This window comes from Leopardus geoffroyi, chromosome A1 (assembly GCF_018350155.1).
Source record: "Leopardus geoffroyi isolate Oge1 chromosome A1, O.geoffroyi_Oge1_pat1.0, whole genome shotgun sequence".
NCBI lineage: Eukaryota > Metazoa > Chordata > Mammalia > Carnivora > Felidae > Leopardus > Leopardus geoffroyi.
In genome coordinates, this window is record NC_059326.1 from 186,359,174 (window position 1) to 186,377,648 (window position 18,475).

General features: G+C 35.7%; 1 protein-coding gene across 3 annotated transcripts in view; it reads right to left on the bottom strand.

Annotated features, from left to right (window-relative positions):
* Nucleotides 1–755: 755 nt before the first annotated feature.
* Nucleotides 756–18,475, bottom strand: part of GABRA1 (gamma-aminobutyric acid type A receptor subunit alpha1) — a 61,111-nt gene continuing 43,391 nt past the window's right edge. For all 3 annotated transcript variants that reach the window (XM_045502675.1, XM_045502693.1, XM_045502684.1), the window contains 3 exons: nucleotides 14,765–14,917; nucleotides 8,762–8,964; nucleotides 756–3,642 (listed from right to left, as the gene is read on the bottom strand). In XM_045502675.1, coding sequence (XP_045358631.1) covers nucleotides 3,331–3,642; nucleotides 8,762–8,964; nucleotides 14,765–14,917 — 668 coding nt within the window. In that variant the 3' untranslated portion in view covers nucleotides 756–3,330. The remainder of the gene's footprint in view (nucleotides 3,643–8,761; nucleotides 8,965–14,764; nucleotides 14,918–18,475) is intronic.

The window sequence follows — 18,475 nt, forward strand, 5'->3', positions numbered from 1 at the left end:
TGGAAACCAAGTACAGTTTTATGCCTTACACTGAAATAATTTTTCTATTGTCTTTCAAGTAGTTATAAGTATTTTGTACTTTAATCTGACTTTGTGGTTACAGAAACATTGAGGAATGTTATAGCTCCAGGGGAGACTTAAAAATACAGTGCTCAGGGGCGCCTGGGTGGCGCAGTCCGTTAAGCGTCCGACTTCAGCCAGGTCACGATCTCGCGGTCCGTGAGTTCGAGCCCCGCGTCGGGCTCTGGGCTGAGGGCTCAGAGCCTGGAGCCTGTTTCCGATTCTGTGTCTCCCTCTCTCTCTGCCCCTCCCCCATTCATGCTCTGTCTCTCTCTGTCCCAAAAATAAAATAAACGTTGAAAAAAAAAATTGAAAAAATACAGTGCTCAGATTCCTCCCTCCAAAAATGAAACCAGTCTCTACGAAGTAGATCAGAAAACAAATGTGCTGTATTGACAGTCGATACTCTATTATCAGTTCAGGGTTTTGATTCTGTTTTATTTGTGTTTTATAAATTTTAAGTTGACGTGCTACTGGCAGCATCAGATACCGGGTGTTTCATAACTCCTCTTTGTAAAAGTGATTCAATTAAAACCACAGTTTAGAGTCATACTATTTATACATGTTCAAAATTCTTCTCTGTACCCGAGATTCTTGCTGGCACTTGGCACTTTTAGGTGCTCCTATGTGAAAATGTTTAAAACGAGTCATTGGTAGGTCCTATTGATAATATGAAAAGAGAGTCAAGCATTCCATTTTGTTATTGAATAATGTTAGCTTTATTGTTATAATAGAATACAGTATGACATAAAATTAAGAGCTTTTGCTAAACTCTGTAAAGCAATACATGCATCTGCCATAAACAACCTCGATTCATGTTAGGTTTTATTGCCACTTCACTGCACTGAGGTGCAATAAACATTCAGCGTCATCTTTTAAAAAATGTTCCTGGGAATAAACAGGAACTGTCCTCTATAAGAGTGTATCTTTATTTTCAAGGAAGACTTAACTAGTATTACATGGTTTAGCAAAGCACTGTAGAAAAGCTACATAGAATAATTTATCTTTGATAAATTGTGCAGTCAATTTATACAATAGAATACTATCCGCACACACTAACAAACTAAGAAATGATAGAAATGCAATCATTGCATAGCAGAAAGCAGACTAATAAGAAATATTCACATCTAATGAGTAAAATACAGACCAAATGTTAGGCGTGAGGAGTCTGGAAGATAAAATGCTCTTAATAAACACATTAAGTTAACGCCGAAAAATAACAGATATAAACAGCAACACGGATGTTAGAGCCATATATATATTTTTTTAATTTTCTATACATGATATCTACACATGATACCAGAGGATGAAACGTCCTTGGTTCAGTCTTTATTGGCCTAGCTCATTGAATTTAGGCAGGACCAAATCAAACAATAAAGCACATTTAAAAAGAAAACCAGAGTTTGCTTAGGAAAACACAAACTGTGTTTTTTCCTACATCATTGGATAGCAGCTTTTTGAAAGAAACATTGCTCAAAAGTTGGATATGGATCCCAATGGACTTATTTGGCAATTATGCTGATAGGTTTATATGTCGTAGCATTTTAAGTGTGGTTAGACTATGACCTGTGGATTCTGGATGCTAATTTTAAACATCTCTGAAATTCTGTTAGACAAAAGGAGACTTCAAAAATACCTTCTGCATAAATATTCATCTCTAAAACTTCTGGGAAGTAATGAAACAGACCAGAATTTTTATAGGGAGTATTAATGGACCTCCTATAGTTAAAGCCCTTACATAGTATACCTACAAATATATTGCTACAGTATAAATGAAATGTAATAATGTTACTCAATAAAAGCTATTTCCTGTACATTCTTTCATGTATTTTTATATTTAATGCTACATATGGTACAACACTTATTGAAATAATTGGTATCAGCAAATATAGCGATAATATACAGTTGATCTTCTAGCTCCAACTAATGCTTTTCCATTTTCTTTCTATTTTACAAGAGCCTAAAATAGGGAAATGTGGCATGACTTGAGCAGATAGCAGCTGATTTACTACTGTACCCCAGATAATAGTTCGAAATTACAAGCTTTCTCTACATAAGTAGACTTTATATTTTAAATTCCATCTGATTCCCACAGGCTGTTCTGTTTTTAATGCAGGCTCTAAAGTTATTTCCATATAGCACTTAACAACATTCTAACAGCTAAGAGCGGTGAGTCCTACACAATATTTTAAGAACACAACTTTAAAAAAGTAAAAAATGTACAATCTCATGCTGTATATTTACATATATAATTTGTTTATATAGTCTATATTTGTTTACTAATCATAAATTTCGATCTAAAGCTTTTAATGTACTGTTATATAAAATAATACATTCAACAATTCTAGAGCTTGCAAAATAGGTTTGCCTCTCTAAAAACATCTTCATAATGAGTATCAAGTGATTATTGGACCCATGTGCTATCTGGATATAGACAAGGTGGCAAAGGGAATATTTTTAATTGTTTTATTTCATTTTTATTAATATTTTTTTTTAGTTTTTAGTTTTTATTGAGTGTATGTCTCTGTTAAAATGATTTCTCATCGAAGCAAGTGGTAAAAGCTCAGATGATGATGAAGTAGCCTATTTAAAGCATTTCTCTTTTTTGGATTAAATGCTTAAGGAACTGTACGTTTGCTTATGCAATCTCCATGGATTCTAAAATAGCATTTAACAGCAATATAATGCACTAGCCATTTTTAAAAGGAGGAAAAAAATTGGGATCTTTAGCTTTGGAAACAAAGTGTTAAAGCTATACATCCGTTCAAAAACAAAACAAAATGTAAGCACACTGTAGTTTGTGCAATAAAGACATAGATTTTTAAAATTGTCATTAAACATTTATAATGTATTCTTTGAAACACCTCCACATAAAAATATTTTTGACATATACAGTATCTTTTTTTTAGAATATTTGGAAATAAATATCTACAAATGACCTGGAGTTACAGACTTAAGTTTTATTTTCCTTCTACTTTCCCTCATAGCTTGGACCTCCTTCCCCACCTTTCCTCTCTGTTTCATTCTGTCTCCTTCTGTCGTGATTTTTCTCTCTCGCTTCCTCTCTCAGAATCCTGTCTCTCAGCTGTATGTTCTGCTTTGCTCTGGACTGCTGGACAGGGGTCTGTTGTTCTCGTATGAATTATGGAAATAAGGAAACCTTCAAATTCTTTAAGACAGAGGCAAGAAAGCAGATGGGAATCACCGCGTTGAGAACAGAAAGCAATTCCCAGTGCAGAAGACTGAACAACGGAATGTGAATAGAAGGACTTATTGATGTGGGGTAGGGGCTTTCAGCTGAGGCTCTCTGTTTAAATATGTAGCCCAGTAGACCAAGTTAAAGATTCCGAATAGCAGCGGGAAGGCTATTCTTGACAGTCGGTCAATTTTGCTGACACTGTTAAAGGTTTTCTTGGGTTCTGGTGGTTTTGTTTCCGGCTTGACTTCTTTGGGTTCTATGGTTGCACTTTTAGCAATTGTGGCTAAGCCGGGGTCACCCCTGGCCAAATTCGGGGTATAGCTGGTTGCTGTTGGAGCATAAGTGTTGTTTTTCTTAATGAGAGGATCCTTCACTTTCTTTGGCTGTCGAAGGAAAGAGTAAAAGCATTTTGTTCAGTAAACTGTGGGAAGGAAGTTTATAAGTTGCTGAGCAAAATCTATACTTTGATTAACATGTAAGAAATGGAATGTATACCTGCTTTATTGAGACAAATTAAAAATGCAGACACAAATGCCCAGTTATAAGATTGACAAGTTTGGGCATCTACTATACAGGATGGTGATTATACCTAGAGACATACATATACATATCATATACTATGATATACTAAATACATATTATATACTTGAATGTTGCTAAGGCTAAGTCTTAAATGTTCTCACCACAAAAAAAAAAAAAAAAAAAAAAAAGAAATGGTAACTTTGTGATGGGATGGAGACAGTAGTAGGGTAGGGTAGGGTAGTAATGACTTCATAATATATGAATGTATCATCAATCATAACTACATGGTATACCTCAAACTTACACAATTATGTGTCACATATCTCAATAAAGCTGGGGGAAAAATGCAGACACAGTATTTTCCAGGCTTCCCTATCAAGAGGTAGAGTGATGTGATGCCATGTTAGGAGCCTATCCTCAAGAAGCTTTGCAGCCTCAACATTTACCCTTGAAAACATTACTGCCTCATGAATTAGCTTGGACTAGAAAACTGAGTGACCAGAGACCATGTACAGTGAGAAGCCCAGTCCCAGTGTCAGGCCCCAGATGAGTGAGAGGCCATTGTGGATCCTCTGCTCCTGATAGAGTCTCCAGTTTACTGCAACCATGTTGGTGAGCCCATATCCTCCTAATAGAAGTACCACCAGGTTGCTCCCAGCCCCACATGCCTGGAGGTTGCTGTAGGTCACTAAGTTTTGAAGTGGTTTGTTTTGCAGCGATGAGTTGCCGAGACAACAATTATTTGCTCCTTCTCCCCAGGTTGCAAGTGGGCAAATGATAAAACAGTTATTCAGGGTATCTTGAAGCCAATTTCTTGTTCAATGTCAACGGCTTGTCAATGTTATCTGCACAACTGCAGCATTTCTTGGGGTTTCTATCATATAGACATTTCCAAAAAATGAAGTGGATCATTGTTCACAGCTATGTGGTCTGATATACTGTCATTAGCCACTTGTGACTATTGAGCACTTGAAACATCGCTACTCTGAGATGTGTGTAAGTATAAAAATGCGCACAGGATTTTGAAGGCCTAGTATAAAAAAAGGAAAAGAATGCAATATATCTCTTTAATAATTATCTTTATTGTTTACACATTATAAAGATGCTATTTTGGATATATTGGTAAAAGCATATTACTAAATCACTAAATTCTACACCTAAAACTAGTATTACACTATACGTTAACTAACTGGAAATTAAATCAAAACTTGAAAAAGAAAACAAAAAAAAATTAATTTCCCTGATTTGTATTTTTGAAAAAAGCTATTAGAAAATTTTAAATTATATACATCATTCACATTTGTGGCTCACATGTTTCTGTTGGATACCAGTAGTTTAGAAGAGTAGTTCTCATTCTTTTGTGCACACTAAATCACTAGTTAAACATTTTTAAAGGGCAAATATCTTGGGCACAATCTCATATTTTGAATCAGAAAACCAGAAATGGAGTCTGGTTACTGATGTTCCAAAAAGGTATAGAGAATACTGATGAACAGCTAAACTTAGCCAACCAGACTCAATGTTCTCTGAATAATCCACATTTTTATTATTGAATCAGAATAAAATTTTACTACCAAAAGACCTGATGCTCTTCACAAGAAATACTAGTTAACTTTAACAGGTTAATTTCTTTATTATCCAGCCCTGTGATGTCTCTGTTACCTTTTCCCCTCCTTCAAATCTGTAAACATTACATTAGGACAACAACAGAAAGCCCAGAAATTGTTTTTTTCTAGTATTACATCATAAAAAGTAAGGCCACTCACTCTAACTGTACTCCTATTTTATAGTGAAGACAGATTTGGTTAAGCTTTATGAAGAATGACAGAAAGCTCCATAATTATTTGTACAAAACTGAGGCAAGTAAAAGTAATTCTCTCTTTCACTGTCAAAATGACTACAGGTCAAAAATAGATATGGTTTAGTAAGTTACACAGAGAAAGACAAATACCACATGATTTCACTTATATGTGGAATACAAAAAACCAAAACAAATGAATAAATAAACACAAAGCAGAAACAGACCCACAAATACAGAGTAGGGTAGGTAAATACAGAGGGGGGAAGGCAAAATGGGGAAAGGGGAGTGGGCGATACAGGCTTCCAGTTATGGAATGAGTCATGAGAATAAAAGGCACAGCATAGGGAATATAGTGAATGGTATGATAATGGCATTGTATGGTGACATGGTAGCTACACATGTGGTGAGCATAGCATTAAGGTGTAGAGTTGCTGAATCACTATGTTGTAGGCCTGAAGTAATGTAACATTTTTTGTCACCGTACTAGAATAAAAAAAGATACGGTTTGTTTCAACACAGTTAAACAGCCAAACTGAACTTGTAATAGTCCATTTCTTAAAAAATAAGAATTCTAATATTACAGAATACAAGCATGCATGTCCTTTAGATAAAATGTATATGTGCTCTGATGTTGAAGAGAGGCAATGGGTTCCAATCTAACCAAAACTTGTTGAATGACAGACACCCTATTAGATAAGCTGAAATGGGTAATCACCAACAAGAATAATTCTTGGAGGAGAGTTTATATTATTAATAGATTTCATTTCTCCCAGTGCCAAATTATTATAGTACTCTAGCACTAGAATACTAAAATTTATCAAGATAAGTGCTTTTATTTGCAACATCAAGTTGAATAACATATTGAGACATATCTGGTTGACTTATCAGGAAAGAGCACTTAACATTTTTTTTTTAATTTTTAAGAACATTAAGCTCCCCATATTCTCTAAGAAGCTGGTGTTTCTTTCAGCAATTTAGTATATGACAATGGATCTTAAGCCGGCTACTGAATGTTGACTTGATAATGTGATGACTTATGGAAATTTTCTTTTTATTTTCAAGTTATATCATGTTAGAGACTGAAATTCAACTCTCCTGATCATAGAATACACTCATCTGGTCATACAAAAAAATATTTTATTCATCCTCTCTGAATGTCAAAATGAGACCTGGGTCACATTGTGATCACACTCCCTGTAATACGCAAATCAAACTGTCAAATCCCTGGGTAAGATTTTTACAAAGGCATAGATAATTTACAGAAAATATTGTCTTTCTTCTTAGGATGATAGATATAGATGATTCGCTGATAAATATATATGTGTGTATATATAGGTAAGATATGACTATACCTATATCTACATTTGTATACTGAATAACATAGACTATAGACTGATAGAGATTAGAATATTTTCATTAAGACACAGGACTTGGAAACCTAATACAGCATCAGACAGAGATAAATATAAACTTACCTGTGAGCTCAACCAATGCTGCAACCTAAATTTTATGTTTTCCAGACCAAATGACAGAAAAGCAATTTTTTCCAATGTTTGCACATCACTTCAGTTGCATATCACCCACGTTTGCATATCATTAATTCTGAAGAACTTTAGTAGACTATTCCAGTGATTCTAAGATGTGCATTTAAAAATTGTTCACATCTATGACTCTGGGCTATGTCTTACGACTGGTAGTGTCTTATGATTACCCATCTCTATGTTTGGCTCTCTCTCCTTTGGGCTGCTCTTCTTTTCTAGGACAAATGGAGGCCATCAGTGGCTAAAGTAAGTATTTGACAATTACTCTGTCTTCACTCTTTTCATTCCTCTCTCCAACTAGTCAACACAATCCCTTTGTCTTATCTCCTCTCTCTACTGAACCCGAGCCAAGGTTCTTGGTTTGAAAATTCAGAGATTTTTTTTTAATACTTGCCAAGCATGTTTCAAGGGAAGGCAAATTTTGAGGGTGTGGTTCAGGTACTGTTGGCTGCCACAGTGCATTCTACACAGAGCCTTCCTTCGCTTTTACCTGTGTAGGAGAGCATGGGGGTGTTCAGCTGATTCATCTGGGGTAGATATAAAAGGGCTTTTACTTGGCAGTATATTTTCTTTCATATGCATATATTAATGACTCATCTTATAATCAGTAACACTATAAATTCATTTAAATACGGTAGATGTTTCCACCACAAAGCATTCCTTTTTCTAGTATATCTGTAGAGCTATGAGGAAAACACCATTAATTTCTTTACTATAGACCCTTTCAGATTCTTGAATATATTGTGACTCTGTGATATAGTATACACCATTATATAAGTGTATTCAACCACACAACTTTATTTTTAGGGACTATCTCATGAGATTAGTACTCTGAGGAACAGAATTTTGGGAAAACTACTATAGAGTGAATTCTTCTAAATTACTTTAGATGTCTTACAATCTCTGTGTCTCTGACTTTGACCTTCTTTCTACCATTTGAAGGTTCACCTGCATTTTGACACACTTTACTTTCAAGCCACAGAAGTAGAAATATCCTCCTTTCATGTGCTTTAAAATACACTCTAGAATAGGTTCTAATTTAGAAAAACAGTAATGAGCTGTACTTGATAATTTTCTACAAAGAAGAATTTTTCTGTGATTTCTGTGTATGATCCTTAAAGTAAAACTCTAATTTGGGGAAAGAAATATATTTATTGCCCCTTGCTTTACTGAAAATTGGAGATAATGCATCTCACAAACTCAATTCCACTGAGGCATTATAGTCATAATATTTATGACCAAGGTGATTAGGCTCAGAAAACGACCAAAAGGCTATGATTTTCAAATTCTAAAAATTATAATGGCATAGCTTTATTTGCTCCTAATGTCAGGTTGATTAAAGCTGTTCTCAAATCGATGGAGGGCACAGGAAAGCATACTTGAGTAGAAATGTTCTCCTTCATCTCTCTATGATCTCCTTACTCTACTCTGCTCTGCCCATCTGCCCACTCAAACAACCCCTCTCTTTAGCACTACCAAAATTACCATAGCACATAGTCATTGATGATATAAGAAACAAAGAATCCTCATCACCCTGTCTCTGCATTCTTCAGCCATTTCCCAAAGTCTGAACATGCCATCTCACAGGGCTAATAAGACATACCAGTGATGCATTACAGGGGATCTTAAAGCATTTACCTTTTCTGGAACCACACTTTTGCCATCCCATGCATAACCTCTCTTGGTGAAATAATTTACTGTGGCAAACTCGATCAGAGCTGAGAACACAAAGGCATAGCACACTGCAATGAACCAATCCATAGCAGTTGCATAAGCCACCTTCGGAAGGGAATTTCTGGCACTGATACTCAAAGTTGTCATGGTGAGCACAGTTGTTACCCCTGTAAAGAGAGAAATTAAGTGAATTTGTAGGTTCATACTGCAAAATTTGATCACTGGAGGCCAACCTACTTGTGCAAAAGGTAACCAACAGTGCCATAGATACAGTGGGTTGTTTTTGTTGTTGTTTTTTAATCATCCCATGTTGGTTTGGGATGAATGAGTTTTAATACAACCCCAGTGTAGTGTATAGTTCATGGTATGGCAGTATTGAGGGGGATCTCTTGGAGAGATAAACTGCTCTGCTACCAAGAAGCTGTTAATAAAATCATGAATTCCCTTAAACGGGCACCTTGAACAAGGTGTCCTGGGCAGGGAAAGAAACAATACTGTCTCACTGTCCCCAACGCTTTCAAACAGAAAGCATAGATCTTCATTGTCTCTGATCCACAAGAAATTGTTGTATCCTCATCTCTGTTTAATACTCTATCTGCATATCCTAAATGTATAAACCAAGAAGCTAGTAGCTTCTTGTTAATCAATAATTGATAGATAATTGAATTATTTTAGGATAATATTTTGCTACATTAACTTTTCTGCTTTTATACTATTTCCCCCTAATTCTAAAATAGCTCCTCTTTGGGGCACCTGGGTAGCTCAGTTGGTTGAGCCTCCTACTCTTGATTTTGGTTCAGGTCATGATCAAACAGTTTGTGATTTCAAGCTCTGCATTGGTCTCTGTGCTTACAGTGTGGAGTCTACTTGGGATTCTCTGTCTCCCTTTCTCTCTGCCCCTTCCCCACTCACTCTCTCAAAAATAAATAAAAAAAACATTAATATAATAAAATAAAACAGCTCCTCTTTTGAAGAAATTCCTGAAATAAGTTGCATGTCATTTGCTTGAGGTTATACAGCTCAGAAGTGGCAAGACAAAAATACGAACACAAGTTTGTCTGATTCAAATGTCCACAATCTTTCCCCTTTTTTTGGTAATGCTGCCTCATTTGCCCGATTCTGTGAATCCATTCCTAGTGATTAATGTTACCTATATTCAAAGCAGTTTTCAAGCCAGTTGTTTTTAGCTTATTTAGACAATTATGAGTTGGTATGTGAATGATATCCATTAATGTTCATTTAATAAATTGATACAATCAACCTACTATATGCAAAACCCTATAACAGAAGCATTGTAACGTACCTCTTAAGCCATTTGAAAATGTATTAAAAAACTCACAGTAGTCCCATAGGGGTGGCTCAGGCTGCATGGTATGGAAAGACTTCCAACCTCTTCCAGTGACTAGTCCCAACCTTACCACTTACTAGCTCTATGGCCTCAAGTAGGCAAATTTACTTGTAGGGACCTCAGTCTCCACATCTGTAAAAGGGGTGATTTAGATTTCATTCTCTCAACTATCTATAATTGTTAAAATTATCAGAGAAACTTCTGTACAATTTTTCACAAGATTACTTGAGGATTAAATGTAATAATAGGTAAAAGAATTTTAAAGATGGTAAATTATTTCCATGGAAGATACTGTCATTTCATGTCTAAAACTCGTATCTATGATTACCCTTTTGGATTAATATTTAGAGAATCAGCAGTGTCACACAGCTGGTAGGTGACTAATTTTTCTAAGCTGCTTTAAGCCATCCAATATTTCCTAGTTTTCCATGAATTTTAAGGTAGATGATCTTTGTAACTATGTTAGGGAGTGATAAGATTAAAAAGAAACATTGAGACTTTTATTAAATCATATTTTTTTTGATACATGGTCACAGATATAGGGAGTAGACTTACTCTAAATTTTGGAGGTGTTACAGAAAGTTCTGGGGAATTATCTGTATTATATAACCAACAAATGGTTTAAGAAATATTGGCCGGTAAACAGTTCTTAAATTTACATATCAATATTAACTTGAGCTAAGAGCAAAGTAATTAAATGTCAGCATTTGAGGAACTGAACAACCCAGTTCAAATCCCAACTCTGTAATTGCTGAATGACCTTGGGAAAACTGCCTCACAATCCTGAACTTTTTTTTTTTTTTTAATTTTAATGCTTATTTATTTTTGAGAGACAGAGAGCATGAGTAGAGGGAGGGCCAAGAGAGGGAGACACAGAATCCAAAGCAGGCTCCAGGCTCTGAGCTGTCAGCAGAGTCTGACACAGGGCTCTAACTAATGAACCACAAGATCATGACCTGAGCTGAAGTCGGACATTTAACCAACTGAGCCACTGAGGCATCCCTGTTGTCTTTTTCAAAAATTATCTGTTTTTGGGACACTGGGTGGCTCAGTCTGTTGGGCATCCAACTTCGGCTCAGGTTGTGATCTCACAGCTTATGAATTTGAGCCCCACATTGGGCTTGCTGCTGTCATCATGAAGCCTGCTTGGGATCCTCAGTCCTTTTCCCACTCGTGTTCTCTCTCTCTCACAAATAATAAATAAATATTAAGAAAATTATATCTTTTAAAATTAATTTTAATAAGTCTAACTCAGAGGGCTATTATGAATATTAAATAAAATACTGTAAAAAAAAGTGTTTAGTATTAAGCCTGATACCAAGAACAAAGCTAATGGCTACTATTATTTTTTTTAATTTTTTTTATGTTTTTATTTACTTTGGAGAGAGAGAGACAGAGACAGAGCATGAGTGGGGTAGGGGCAAAGAGAGAGAGGGAGACAGAATCTGAGGCAGGCTCCAGGCTCTCAGCTGTCAGCACAGAGCCCGACATGGGACCTGAACTCATGAGCCGCAAGATCATGACTTGAGCTGAAGCTGGATCCTTAACCGACTGAGCCACCCAGGTGCCCCAATGGCTATTATTATTGACAACTTTGGTCCTTGTTAGTAAATCTCTGCTGCAGTGAATTTCATTTTTTTTTTTTTTTAATTTTGGTTCATGTAGACAACTGTCAGAAGTAATTTGGGAATGGGTGTTCTTTAAATGTATTGGTAAATTAAGAGTGAAGACTAGCATAAACAGAGGTGTGTGTGTGTGTGGTCTTCCAACACTTGCTACAGGGGCAGGGAAATGAAAAAAAAAAAAAAAAAAAAAAAAAAAAAAAAAAACTGTGTTGAGCACCTATTAAAGTTCCAAGAACTCAATCTGGCAATGCATATATTTTATTTCTCTCAATATTTTAAAAAAGCACTATTTTACTTTAATTGCTCTCTCATTTTACAGGCAACTGAATCTTTGAAAAATGAAGATTGGATCTAAAACTTGGACCTATGTGGCAACAAAATTACAGGACCACACTGCCTCTAAATGACAGCATGGACCATCAAAATGATGTTTTAAGACATAAAACAGGCTTTGGCTTTGCTGCATTTTTCAACCTTATACTAACCTGTTAGAAAGAACAACTTTTTTTTTCTTTTTCCTTTGTATATTTTTTCTTTAAATATCCGTGACCCTGTCAGGCATCTGACACAGCACAGAGGAATGTGCTGAATTGAGACTAAAAACAATGGAAACATGTGTACTAAGTAAATGTTAAAAGGCTAAAGGTCTAGAGAAATTGTACTAGTGATTGTATTGAACTTAAAATGTTACAAATATATGACTTGATACACAGAAATACTTGCCACAGCTGAGTTTACAAATACGTAGTTAGGTTCACCAGAAGGGCATGAGTTGGCTGAGATATCACATTGTTGGAAATGTGAAGAGCAAGGGTTTTGACTTATAAAAGATTCCAAAATGCTTTAGAGAATTTCCAAAAAGGAAGGATAGAATTTATTAGGGTGAGAAGGAGGGAGAGTGAGCATTAAAATAAATAAATAAATAAATAAATAAATAAATAAATAAATACAAGTTTTTCACTGCACTTCTGGGTTCATTCTACAAAAATAAACACAAATATTAAAATATTTTCTCTATTCCCTTTCTTTTTCAATTTCTAGTGAATAAAGGGCTCAAATTAAATATACATACAGAAGTAAGCACCTTGACAAGAGTTCAATCTTCAGTTCTAGTAAGTGGCTTCAACACTAGTTAATATTAACAAATGGTAATTAAAGAAAGAATTTGAAATGAGCTACTCTTGTGCTCTGCAGCTTGAATCATCTGGGATCTTTTTTAATGTTTATTTATTTATTTATTTTTAGAGATGTGGGGGTGGGTGGCAAAAGGGGGAGAGAGAGAACCCTAAGCAGGCTCTGCACTGTCAACACAGAGCCCGATGTGGGGGCTCCGGGCTTGAGCCCACAAACTTCAAGATTATGACTTGAGCTGAAACGAAGAGTCAGATGCTCAACCAACTGAACCACCCAGGCGCCCCCATCCCAGACCTTAATACAGCTATGTTCCTAGGCTACACTCAGAGCAAAGATTTGGTCATTTCCAACCTGGAAGCACTTTGCTATTTTCAAAAGAAAAGACTCTTTCCTGGGCACTCGTAGCAAAGTCTTGTTTTTTTCATGAGATAACAGATTTTTCATGCCTTGCCTGTTATTGAAGATTGATGCCATAGGGATCTCGGCACATGAATAATCCTCAATTTAGATTATAAGCTTCTTAAGGTTTTTTTATTCTCTGGTAAAGAGGCTTAAATATAGCATGTGCCTAGTTGATGTTTTAGAATAAACCTTGATAATTTCACATTTCACCAATAAATATGTGATTGTTATTTCCAAATGAATCCCACAACCACCTGATTTCATGTCTCATCATTGCATCTATATAGCATATTGATTTTGGCTTGGAATGGTCATTAAGGCACCAACTCTACAGCGAAGAGAGAGTCTGGGTCTTACTACAGACACCTTCACCTAATAGCTTCTGAAGGTGCTATTCTTGGGCAGGTTACCCAATTTCTTATTCTTTAGCTTTCTCTTCTATAACACAGGGATAATAACAGTACATAGACTTTTTTAGCATTAAATAAGAGAATATAGGTTTATATAATATAACCTGATATAAGAGCATTCAATACATATTATCTATGATTTTCAATGTGACTCAAATTTGAAGCTCCAGAATATAATCTTCATAACGGGAGCAGTTTATGTTCGGTTCACTGTAGCATTCTATGCCTACAACATAGTAGGAGCTCACAGTAGGTTTCAAAGGAATGTTCAATGAATCAATGTATGAATCAATCAATGAATTCATTTTTTGTAATGGAATATTTTGTTTTCATCAGTCTTAAAAGTAAAATTAATATAGTGTACTATAGTACAGGCAGGAAATCCCTCTTTATATGAAATACAAGCTTCTAAAATTATAAGTTAGGGGGTGATTTTTCCAATAAGTAAAAAGTTTGTTACAATTTAAACAATATTGCAATTAGATTTCCTTAACTCATAACATATAGAACATTTAAAACATCTTGATAGGAAAAAACAAAAGTGTATTTGAAACTCTTCAGAAGCACACACATGAGGTAAAATGAGGTATTTCCATACTGATGATAGTCATTCATGAGCTCTCCCTACCTAAAGAATCCCTGCCTTCATATATGTAAGGAAGTAATTCTGCTGATATTTTCTCAGATTCTCCAAAAATACACTGATACATGATTATACATTCTAAACATATGATTTCAATATTAATATTTCTGTTTTTCATCTATCACCGTGTATTTTATGTTTGCTTCATTCCTCAACTCTCCCAAAACATCACATCAAATGTTCGTTAGTTCCATCTAACTACGTGCGCTAGAAACAGCTTTTGCTATTTAAAGAAAACGTTTTTAAAAATCATACCATAATGAGAATGATAACTCATTGAACCTTTCTATTGTGCTAATTCAGATTTTAATGTATAATCACTTTTGCATTCCATCAGCAACATCACCAATATGATATAACTTGCCCTCCATGTTAATCGGCATGCAAATGTTAATCAGCACTCACCAAAGACAGTCCTTGCTGGTACAGACTCTCTGTTGAGCCAGAAAGAGACTTGGGAGAGAATAACCGTCATTATGCATGGCAGGTATGTTTGAATAACGAAATAGCCAATCTTTCTCTTCAGGTGGAAATGAGTGGTCATTACAACATATTCTCCTAGAGGGTAAAACAGACAGTAAGGTGAAACAATTTGACCTTGAAAAGAAGTTATCTTTAAATTTTTCCAGCAGCAGCAAAAGACTGTTCTTTAGACCTATCCTGTCTCCAGGTGACATTTGGTTCCTAAAGAGAAAAGCTTTTATCCAGGAAAGGAAAGAGATATTACAAAAACACACCAAGACGGGTCTGAGGATGAGACTGAGGTGCCAGAAATGTCATAGATATTGTCAGAACCTTATCATGGTACATCACACATTTCAGATATATCTGAGCATCTATTTACAGATTGGCTTTAATGACCATGAAGGCAATGTGTGAGTCCCCGATGACACATACTAATGGGTTAGAACAGATCAGATCCCCAGTTTACCACTATGGAAGACATTCAGGCTGTCTAATGAAGAAGCTTTGGTGTCCAACTTGGGGGAGTTCCTCACAACACCAACAATTTCTTTCAGCAGCTCTGTCACCTTCAGTAAGTTATTTAGCTTAAGCCTGATCTTTGAAATAGGAGAGTGAGATATCCCCTGGGTTCTATACCCAGGGTTTCTCAAAATTTATTTTGAGGAATACATTCATCAGAATCACCTGGAAAGGTTTTGACATTCAATTCTTCAGGTCCTACCTAGATACACAAACCATTCTTTAAAAAAAATTTTTTTTTAATGTTTATTTTTTAAAGAGAGAGAGAGAGAGAGACAGAGCACAAGTCGGGAAGGAGCAGAGAGAAACACAGAATCCAAAGTAGGCTCCGGGCTCTGAGCTGTCAGTACAGAGCCCGAAGTAGGGCTCAAACCCATGAACTGTGAGATTACGACCTGAGCCAAAGTCGGACACTTACCGACTGAGCCACCCAGGTGCCTCCACAAACCATTCTTCAGGCAGGCCCAGGAAAATCCATTCCAATACAACTTTTGAACTTGTCCCAATTCCTAGCCTAAGCTAGGAAATAGTAGACTAGGTAGGCACAATTCACGGTTTTGGTATGTATCAAAATCTGATTTCATTTAGAGGTCGAAAGTGATAGACATACAAACCAAATTGTAGGAGTTTATTTTTTTAATTGATGTTATATTTTCTCAATTATAAACCTTTAGAATCCATTCTGAATATATATATACTTAGCTATCTGTCAGTGGGTAGAAGAGAACTAGGTGTACTCTTACACTATCACTTCCTTTGGTATTCACATTTCTCCATCTTTCTCCTTCCCTTCAACTCCAAACTTCCTCCTATACAACCTGTTATATATGTTTCAATCTGTGGCCATCCAGCTTCAGCCCTTAATGAGGCTAAAACTGTTCATGATCTCTTAATATCCTAAACTTCATCTTTCTGGAAAATAATTATAGAGCTTCTGAGTGTAGTTTGGCTTTCAGCTTTCTTCCCCTTTTTTTCTTGACTCTAGCCAGGATTTCCTTTCTCACCCCTGACCCTAGTGTCATTTGTACCTAGGGGGCTGCCAAATCTAGAGCTCTAAGTAACATCATTTTAAAAATCAACCTGTATTCCCAAATATCTACAAGACATCTCAGACATTCTGATTTTTTATTGACATCACCAACTAAATACATTCAAAAACAGACATTAGTTAACCTTTCCCATAAAAAATAATGACCAGCATACAGCTGTGTTGAATTTCCACTTAGAGTCCATCTTTAAATTCATGGTACTCTCATCTTTCTACTCACTCAGGCTAAAACCCTGGAATTGATCCATGGATGTGAAGTAGGGCTTCAGAGGGAGAAAGAAAGGAATAAGTTGATCATCACAATTTTAATTTCTCCTGTGCAATATCTCCCAGTCTATCATTTATCTGGTGGTCACTGCTCTTATTGCCTTTGTAGATCCGTTAATTGTCTTGCTCATCTCTAGCCACTCCCTCACTCCAGTTTTCCCTAATCTTTGATGCAGAGTAATCTTTTTAAAGCATATGTAGGTGCACCTGGGTGGCTCAGTTACTTGAGCATCCTACTCTTGATTCCAGCTCAGGTCATGATCTCACAGTTGTGGCATCAAGCCCCGCGTCAGGCTCTGCACTGAACATGGAGCCTGCTTAAGATTCTCTCTTTCCTTCTGCCTCCTCTCCTCCTTGTTCTCTCTCTCTCTCTCTCTCTCTCTCTCTCTCTCTAAAATAATAATAAAAAAAGGATATGTAAAATCTTAAAATACCTTAACGGATTCCCATTGTCTACATTAAGGTTTCTCAACCTCAGCACTATTGACGTTTCTGACCAGATAATTATTTATTGTGAGGGCTGTCCTATATGTTGCTGTATATTCAGCCTGACCTGTACCCACTAGATGCCACTAGCAAATACTCCACTCTTCCCCAGTGTCACAATCAACATTGTCTCCAGTGTTACATACTGACAAGCAAACTCCCTAAGCTGTATTTAAGACTCTCTCTGTCACAGCTCTAAAAATGCATTTTAGCATTACGTCTCATAGCTCAGCACTCATTCTCACAACTCAGTATATTGAGATACTGATACAAAATTCTCTACATGATATCTATTACTGCTGAATATTTTGTTCACCTATGGGTTGGGATGAATCCATAGCAGAATAGGAAGAAATGTACCGTAAAGGAAAGTTTATTAGTTTTGGAAGCAAATGGATTTGAGCTCAAAACTTAGACATCTTATATTCTTACTGTTAGCCTTGGGCAACTCAGTCTCTGATCCTCTGTTTCCTAATCTATAAAATAGTGAGAAGTATACTGTGGGGAGAATGAAGAATAGGGAGTCTATTTAAGATCATGTTGTGTAAGAGTTTTAAAATAAATTTTAGTTCCTTTTCCCATTTTCTTATCTGTTCCGTCCAATCAGAATTGGTAAAAGTATTAGTAAAATAAATGCATTTATTCTTCATAGTAGGAAATAATTCACAAGTGCAAATAAGCTTTCACTGATAATTGTTAATAATGATAACAATTTTAATTGTTATCAGTAATGTTAGTTGTTTTAATTGTTATCAGTAATTTTAATTGTTATCAGTAATGATTTACTGATCCCTTGTAAGTAATTTCAAATTTATTTATAGCTTGTTTACATTTATAATAATATCTTATACTTTTTAGTTTATCTAATTTATATGCTTATATTCCTCTCATCAAACTTAAAATTAATTGGAAAAGGATAGTTCTTTGAATATAGCATGGTTTTACATATTGTAAGTATTCAAATATCTGTGTATGGTGAAAAGGGACACACTGAGATTTAAGGGCACTCACTCAAATCAACATCCATCAGAATCTCTCTTTGGGAGGGAAATATGCTTACTAATTTATTTTAATTTTCTATAGATACATTAGGTGACCTCCAAGGTCACCCAAAAGAATTAAATGATTCAAATTTGAGAAAGATGCAAAAAACCAATTTTCCCCGGGCTACTAAAATGTCATCTTATGGACATGGCCATGTTACATTTTATCCTCTCAGGAGTACACATTATTATTCTAACCATTCATTCAACTGAGGTTTACAAAATTTTACCAGCCTAAAGAAAAAATTCCAGAATGTCAGAAAGATGAATATCTATACATACTCCATT